Genomic DNA, 9307 nt, shown 5'->3' on the forward strand with positions numbered 1-9307 from the left:
CACCCGAATATGGGTGACACGGCAGTCAACAATTTTGTCTTTTGTCTTAGCCCCAGCACGCACGTGTTCCGCAACCGCTCATGGCCAGAGTCACGCAGGGCTTTTCCGCGAAACTATTCGATCGAAGAACCGACGATACATTGTTGGGCCTGTCGGCACTTCGGTTGTCTCGCGACATTGTTTAAAGCTCTTAGGCCTTTCGTCCACGGTACTACAATACGAATAAGTTGATTATCAGTCTCGAATGTACAAATTCCAAGTTGAATGTCTATAAGTCAAAGTTTACTTGTATCGTGAATAAATCACATACACATGGAAGAAGGAAGGGCTGAACGCGTCGCGGAAACGAATTTCCCAACATGAGAAATCTGGCGCAACAATTTGCCGATTTATCGCTGCTACTAATTCGACAAGTTGCAAGTTATACGTGGGACCACTGTTTTACAACATTTTTACATGAAATGGCATAATCAGGTGACTTGCGATTCGTAAAGTTTCGTTTCTTTTAACCTCGAGCTAGTTAACGTCGCGCAAGGCTATCTATCGATACACACCAATGACTCGTAATTTACGACACGTAAAATTCGGCCAACGTTGGTTCGATTCGCTAGTGAGAATGGACAGAGAGGAGAACTTTTGAAGCTTTTTCTTTATCGAATTTATTATCGAATTACTGTGTCCCTTGACTGGTTCGAATAAACGAGGTTCCACCGTGTCTAAAACTCTACTAAAGCAAGGACTAATATGTCGTCGACCACGAGAATGTTAACGCTCGGATAGCAAGAATAATCTACGCAGTTTCGAAGTTGAAAAATTCCTGAAAGTCCAGACACCCCAGTGGTCGTAAAGCTTGCCGCCGTTAAACGGCGTTCCACCTTCTCTCCGACACGATCGTTTCGTTAACTTTACCCGTGGAACGCGGCACAAGGAGAGGATGAGGAGAGAAGGGAGATGCGCGATGAGGAAGTTTGTTGCAAAGTTTATGCGATTTCAGGCTGGAGCCGAAGAGAGATGGAATTGCGGGGCCGCGCACGGTTTTATGGGCCGTTCCGTTTTACTTTCCTCGTAAAAAATGCCCGGGCCGTCGTTACTCTCGTTCGAAAAAGCTGGACCGAAGAGAGTCAGAGCCCTCTCGTCGATTAAAGTCGAGCAAGCGTGACGGTTCGCGTAAACAGACGTTCGCGCCAGGCTAAACGCTCGATCGCGTGCCTCTGCAATTAACAATTATCGAGCCAACCGTATTGAGAAATTTCCACGATACCGTCCACAATACCGTTCTTTGTTAACGCACACACAGGGCGAATTATATCTTGATTCCTATTTATATTTTTGTCGAGCGACAGGCCGCTGGAAAATCGCAGTTAAAGCTTTTAAAGCGGCTTTCTGTGCGAACGACACGTACCACGGGAAATAGTCGTGCCACGTGTTTCGCCATGATAAATATTTATTCGCCTTTGTTGTATGGAATCGGAGGCCGGCGTAAAAAGGCCAATAAAATGGCGATAAATGTCGGATCGCTCGATGCACAGTGTTCTTTGACTGGCATGTTTGAAATCCTTTGGAAGCCACGTTTCAAGATATCGAATAGGGATGTACAGGTTTTTGATAGAATCAGTATTTTGTAGCATATACACGATAGAAAATACGACCGAGATCCTAAAAATTCTTCGTGTATCGGAACAAAAGTATTCGGCAGAAATCCGAGCGGACAACTTCGGTCGGAAAGGTACTAAGAATCAATGTGCTTTTGGTGGAAGATCATTGTCGTGTTCCTTCGAAGCGGAATATTTCGGAAAAAACGGCGATCGCATTTAACGACGCCACGCGTATCACGAAACACGCTAATGGCAAGAATTAACCGCTAACGACTCGTAACGCGCCACTTGTCTCCTGCAACGTTTCTTCCAATAGCAACCGAAGAGAAAAGGGAGAGACGCGAGTTCTAAATATAATGCATTGGGTGCACGAAGTTTCACGTGACGCACACCTGCCACTGACACGTCATCAGGAGCTAGTCGTCTTCGTGGACGACGTAACCTGTTATAAGGATTGCGTGCGACACGCACCGTGCCAATACGTGCGAGCCAGATGACGGCGTTTTCCAGTTAATCAAAATCCCAAGACCAAGTATCCGACCTTGGAATCTGTCCCTCGATAGATTAAGCCGAAGCTTAGCGAACAGTTTGTTCAACGTGGATGACAATTTGCCGAGTAGCAGAATCGAAGCAGACATTGGCGAACGTTTAATCGTCGTTACGCGACGAGAGGAAAAAATCGCGCAAAACGTCTTCACATGGTTCTTTCATCGACGCAATTGAAGCAACTTGGTTTCGCGATGGATCGTTCTGAATACATTGGATAGAAGAGAGAAGAGCACGGAGGAGCATCGCGTGGTCCTCGCTAGTAATTATTGACCCGTGGTGACTCACTAGGTTGAGGACCTTTATGATCCACGCTAATGGGCTCGCCACTTCAGCCACTCGGAGGAACACGCAGTTAGGCATCCACACGGACGAGCACGCGAGCGCGAGGAAGGAGCGCGCGTGCATCACGTGTGCGTGACGCGTTTTATGGCTCTCGGCCACGCAAATCTCGTTGCGCGTTCTTCCACTCGTGAAAAGCCTCGACCTAGCCCTCTCTCCTCTCTCCTCTTTCCACCACCAAAGAAAGGGTTGGATGGCACGCTCGTCTTTCTAATGGTCTCTCGAATTAGAAACCACCGCTTCATTTTCCTTTGCTGACTGTGCAGGATGGATCGTTACCCACGAGCACTCGCCATTGCATCGTTCGGTCTTCTTGATAAAAAATTTACCAAGCGGAGGAAAATCGAAAACAGTGATTTTATCGATGTCAACTGCTTTCGATTTCGTCTTTGCGTATACGATGAACAAATTCTTTTTCTCGGCGTTGCTCTGGTTTACGTTTTTCGGTTTAACACGGCGCGATAAGAGTTTTAATTAATTAGTCGGCATAGATGGTTAATTAAAATTGCAGCAGATGAAACACGTTGAGAATCGTTAATAGCGCTGTCGCATGCTCCGCATCGCTCGAGATCAGGCAACGTTTCAGGATCAAATATTTATGTCTGATCCGGCGCGTTTCTACCAGAACGTCGCTTCAATTATAGCAGATGAGCTATATATCCCGCGCATTATTATACGCCGGGCTATTTGTGTACACGATTTCGAGCCGAGAATACGGTCTCGAGGCTGGATTCCACTCGTTAAGTCACTGACCCGAATAGAGCCCACGTAGAAGGAAATAGGAAGTCATTGGCGCAACGCTGATTTTTCTCTCGACATGGGAGAGTTCAATCGAGCTGAACGAACCTTCGGAATCGGTTACACGCTGAATTTCCTCTTTCCCTCCACGTTCACCCTATTAACTTCGCAATAGGTCTCTTCCACTGTCTTCTACCTTTTCTTCCCTCGTTTATTTTTTTTTACTTCTTTTTCCAAATAGCTTCTGCGAACCTTCTCCGTCAGATAATAAAACGATATCTGTCCTTGATCCGAGAACTCGGCTCGCTAACTTCGAAGCCTAGAAAATATCACTTCTATCGTTTTCCGCGAGCTTCTAAACAATCATTTATCGACGTTTTGTATCTTCAAGATTGAGATATTCGTATCTACCGGAGAATATCGTCCGTACGATGTGAAAATAAATGCATCGAGAACGACGTGTTTGCTCGTTACGATACTCGTGTCAAAATCGTTGAAAGAAGACAGTGTTGCTTTGAAGAATTCGTTTCTATCGCAGGCAGTATTTTGCTATTCTCTGGTTGAGAGAAACGAAAGACAACGTTAGCCGTAACAATAAGCGGTAACCGAGTCGAGTAATTTAATTAATAGTCGTTTGTTCGCGACGATCCGGCCAGACTTGGCAAGGTTTTTCCAACTACGTACGTGGTTAGAGGTCGGAGAAAAAGACGTTTATTAGCGCATGCTGGTCTCGAGAAAATAGACGGTCGCTTATGAAAGGTACACCAGTAGATACACGTTCCAGATAACGTCAATAAGCATTGTTACTGGCAGCAACTTCTCGCGTCACGAGTGTAAAAACAGCGTGGCCGTAAAAAACCAGGCAGCTCGAAATTTCCTCGCGTATTTCCCTCCGACAGAATTAGCAGACGGATAGACAATAAACGCCGGCTATTTCCGCGGTCTCCCGGTAAAATAATCAAAGGTAACCGCAGACTCGCGAGACATAGCCAAAACTATTTTCTTTCCAGTTTCAATTTCTTTCTGTCTTTAAAACTGAATTTCAACATTTGGATTTTGGCCAGCTTTCTAGCTAGCTTTCACGGTGGCGTATAATCTGGCAACGGATTCGGCTTATTCACAGCGCGACAAGCGCCAATAGGCAGGTAATTACAAGCGAAGAGAAAGGAGCGCGAGACATCGATAGAGGGAGCGAGAGGGAGATTTTGCACGCGTGTGCGTGACCAGCGTGCAAACCATCCGCGTTGATGGACGTGTGCCACGTGAACCGCATAACGACTGGCCATCATTGTCTGTGTTTCGCCCACATGGCCTTTGAACGTGTCCCCCGTCAGCCCGTGAGAGACGATAACGCGATGACCTCGAGATAAATTGCTCGTCCGCGGTGTTCAATGGCATCCCGAGCCGAACAAACGAAAGAAGAAAGTGTGCGCGTGATGGATACCAATTGGTTGCGTAATGAACTCATTCGAATCGTCAAAGAGGCGAAAGGACAATGCAGAGGCCAGCTACGTTCAACGAACGCAGCATTTTCGACTTCCAACCATTTTGTTCCATCGTGCGCTTCTTCTCGCTGCTGTGATATTTCGCCACGTAATTAAACTTCTTCGTGTTTGTTGGAATACAACGATATCAATCGCATGCAGATGAGGTGATTGATCGTACGGATTTTCTTCCCTTCGTTGCCCAGCGATATCCTCACTAGCGTGCGTTCGTGAGATGCAGCACGACGGCTAGGCACGTGCATGCTCTTTCGAGAATTCGCCGGAAGAAGCGCGAGGATATGGATAGAACATTCTCGATGGGCACGTCGAGAAGCTACTAGAAGGTTCTGTGGCACATGTGACGCCACACAGACACCCACACAGGTCACACTTCTTACTGCATAGGGAGTGGGGTTCTAAACCTTTGCAAGGGCCATGGGTCACTAAGCCAGTCAGTCTGTGAATAACTAGCCAACTGTCTACATTCCACGATACTTACTTATATTCATTGTAACAATTGTTTAATAAATATCACATTATATTATTTCAACACAAACATCGTGTCTTCCACAGATTATTAATCTCAATTCCAAGATTAAATTCTAACAGTGTTTATCGTGTAGCGTGCAACGAGTTACGCGTCTGTGAATCGATTCTATCCGCGACAGATCCTTCGTAACGTCGTGAACGCTGGAAAATTTGAACGTGAGAATGAAAGGAGACGAAACGGCGCAGGATCAACGAACGCGTATCGCGCGGATAAGCGTGAACGCGATTGGCCGTAACGTGCTCCAAGGTAGCCAAACGAGAACCCGTTCAATGGAACGAGGCGTATTACCAAGTGGCAGGAGGAGGAGAGAGAGCGTAGCAGGGAGAAACAATTTAGGAAAAACTGCCAACGACCAGTAGCGAGACCATATTTCTATGCAGATGCGATCCTTGACGAGACTGGTGGTACTGTACACCGGGGAGAGCACCGGTGGTCTTTTCTTACTACTGCAGCCTGGCTACGTATTTTTATAGCTTCCTGGCGAGCATTCCTTTCCCTCCGTACCGGTTAGCGAACGGTCTTGGACGAGGTCTTCCAGCATGCAAGAACAAGTGGAAGAAGAAGATGTGCGCGAGAAGAAGAAGATAAAAAGACAAGTAGCCTGACCTTGTGCCCAAATGCCAGTTTCTGTCGCCACGAATCGTCGATCGCCTCCTTTCTGCTCACGGAAAGCTTTAGGAGGGAAGAACTTGCATAAGCGTTAAATCGCGCCAGTTACACGTAGGAGCCACGTAATCGGTCGTATTTGGAGCAGAATAACAGCAAGGCTATGCGCTCGTCGGAGGAAAAAGGGCGAAACTACGCGATGTTTTGCCGCAGTGTGTTTGTTCGATCGTTGTGCCCGGCCACTTGGCTCGATACCGCAACTGCGCCACCGACAGTTTCGAATCGTCGCGTTAATTCGAAGCAGGGGAACGGAAGCTCGTTACCGAAATTTCCAAGCAGAAAGGGCGCCTCTCAGCTTCCACGGTATAGAAAAGAGGAGGAGGGAAGAGAGAGAGAGAGAGTGAAGCGAAAGTAGTCCGAGTTTCGCTCGGGTCGTAACCATACTCTCAACTTCGCGCCGTTAATTAAATCTTCGTCGTAGAACACGGCTGATACGAGGCGGAGTTAACTCCGCAACGTCTAACCACTCTCCGCCGCATCCTTCCAGGAATCTGCTGAATTTCACGCGCTGCACCGCTATAACACGCTCGTACTCAGGTTTGTCGATCGCCTCCTGGCGATAAAGATCGGCACGGTGAAGTTTCGTGGCTCACGTGAGGAGTCGTGATCTACGATGCACGAAAAGTAACGAAACTATCGAGAAAGTATACGGCTCGTTCGTTCGAGTTTCGAGTGCGGCACGGTGCGTTCCGCAGCGGCCGACATGAACATCATCCAGCCTAATGAAGATCTCGCGTGACATTGGAAAATACAGGCTGCAATCGGCCGAGATCTGGGCCTCGTGCGAACGATCTATCTTGGATACGCGTGCTTGCCGATCTTGCTGGAAAAATTATTCAAGGATAAGGCACGAGCTGAATTAACGTGCCTAGGAATATGCACGAAACCAATTTAACGAAGCAGGAGGTTTAGAGCGGCGGTAGGTCCTGCTGTTGCAACACGGTTTTGTAGCGTGCAATCATTCGCAACAGGACGATATCAACTTGTTTTGTAGCAGAAGGAGCTCTAAGATCGACCCGTTGTTAATTATTAGCCTGCCTTCTCTCGATTTATGTACGTACTTGTTCGTTTGCTCGAGAATTAGCTTGTTTACGACAACACGAAGAAATCGTCGAGTTGTACAGTTGGCCGCAAAAATACCCGTCGACGTTATTTCTTGCTGTACTTTATTACAGGACTACCAGAAGACCAGAAAACAGAGAAAAAGAAAGAGACGAGCGAAAGTAATTTGTCATTTTAGAAATATTTATTGCAATAGAAATTGTATTTCGCATATCCGATACGAAATAGTCAAGCGGACACTTTTGCCAGCAACTACAGATCCAGATCAATGTCTTCGCACAAAACAGAAGAGAAAATTTATTTACGCTCGACTTGAGACGCAAATACGATTCTGATAGCTTAAAATTGCCAGGACCTATGACTGTGAGGCAATTTACTCGATGACGCGCGTCGTTAAGTCGGTGATAGGCGGCGAAAAGTGTGCGTAGGACGAACGACACGATTTCGACACTGTGATGAAACGAATTTACGCGACGACGATTCCTTTGCCTCCGTTACGCCACTTTTCCAACCAACGATCTCATTCTCCAGAGTTTCGTGGGATATTTGGTGCTTTCGCTGACATAAATAAACGACCCGAAAGCGATCTGTGGTATGTACTCGAGGACTGGTTTATTTTCGTCGAAGCTGCCAGGAACAAACCAACAAACGAAGGGCGCTGTTCAATACCAATGTCGCGGAAGAACGCGTGATCGCGGTAGCTTGTCGACCGGGACACCCTCTTCTTCCTTGCGCCAGATATGAGGCTTCAGATCTTTAAACATACGCGTTTACGTCATAAAGTCCATCCGTAAACTTTGCAAGCAAATATTTTTAGAAGGTTGCATTTTTTCTTTTCGTAGACGATTCGTTGAAAGGCACGTTTGGAAATCTTCACGTTTTAATACACTCGCTGCTACCGATACGCACACGTATCGCGTTGATTCTTAAAGTCTACTTGAAATGAAGATTATATTTCGATAGATATTAATAAAACGTAGTGTTCAAATAATCGCTTTTAGTATTCGACCTACGTACTTGACTTTTACTACTTTTGCATATTTTACGCGAATGAAGTATTTGGCCACAGACGCAACTGCTGCATTTTAGCTCAATTTCGGTAAGATAATTTTGGACGGGCAAACGCTGGATATTGTGCAAGTACGTTCGAAATAACAGGATTTTTCATGAAAAAAAGAATTCCGAGGATTCGCGAATACGTTAACCTACAACGAGTTAAAAAGACGCTGACGATAGGACAACAAGCTGAAGTTTGGTATTCTCGAGCGAAGAAGTTCACCGTCAAACTTCACCGAGTGGTCTTGAACCGTTCGACCCCGAGAGGGAAGTTCGTCGACGTTCGAGTCAGTGAACGATCTAGGCTTGTTTTATTTATATCGGAAAGCGAGGAATTTCGGGTCATTGGTTCGGTAGCAAAACCGTTGAATGGATTCGATCGGTAACAGCATCTTATCGCGATCATCCAACGGAAGTTGGCAGCAAGTAGCAGCTGCCGTCCGGAAACGCAGACAGGTAGACACTGCCACGTCCGTCTCCTTCCACCCTGGCTACTTTTTCGTCTCCTCCCCCTTATAGTCGGCAGTCACGCGAGAGAGCAAACAAAGAACGCTCGAAAGGCTGAGGTCGGGTAAGAAACGTTGCACGCAGCTGCCTTCGAGAGACATTCACTTCCCTGATGGCATTTCGTTTCCTGACCGAGCGGAATGCACGCAAGGTGCAAAAACAGCGCCGCTATTGAAACCGAGCCAAGCGAATCGAAAAATCGCCCCGCTAGCTTCTCTGTCGTTGTCGATGGCCGTGCCAGAGAGTGCGAGTCCTTCGACGTTTCGGAAATCGCTTTGACGGTATTGACGACAGTGATTGCTATGTTTATCGAAAAGTTGCGCACGAAACTTTGAAGTGGTTTACTGGTTCAGGGATAAAAGAGAGCGTAGTTTCACAGACAATAGGTAAATTAGTAGGGTTGGCGATGGATACAACGAAGACGTTGTTTTATCGCATCTTCTAAATCAGGTAGAAGAGCCGATTTTATGCAATTTGAATAAGGGCAATTCGACGAGCTCGCATCATCCTATCGTAAATCGTATTTCGTCGAGAGAACGTCGTAAATCTCGTAAGTGAAAATAGAGTTAAAACTCACCGAAGCATCCTCTCTCTCTCGACGATCTCCTCGGGAGTGGGTTGAGCAGGTCCGAGCAACGAGTGCGGTAGCGGCGGGTACCTCTGCGACCTCCAGAGCATTTCAGACGCAACGGCGGGATGATGATGTCCAGGTGGTGGTGCGGGATTCTGGTAGCCGACCGGTGGAGCAGTTGCAGCGGCTG

At 46.8% G+C, this 9307-nt stretch overlaps 1 protein-coding gene across 1 annotated transcript in view; it reads right to left on the minus strand.

Annotated features, from left to right (window-relative positions):
* LOC100748410 (probable JmjC domain-containing histone demethylation protein 2C) overlaps positions 1-9307 on the minus strand; it is a 242142-nt gene that overhangs the window by 85570 nt on the left and 147265 nt on the right. Inside the window, 1 exon segment of the mRNA XM_024368213.2 lies at positions 9124-9307. This exon segment is cut by the window's right edge and continues 62 nt beyond it. Coding sequence (XP_024223981.2) covers positions 9124-9307 — 184 coding nt within the window.

This window comes from Bombus impatiens, unplaced genomic scaffold, assembly GCF_000188095.3.
Source record: "Bombus impatiens unplaced genomic scaffold, BIMP_2.2 scf_0406, whole genome shotgun sequence".
NCBI lineage: Eukaryota > Metazoa > Arthropoda > Insecta > Hymenoptera > Apidae > Bombus > Bombus impatiens.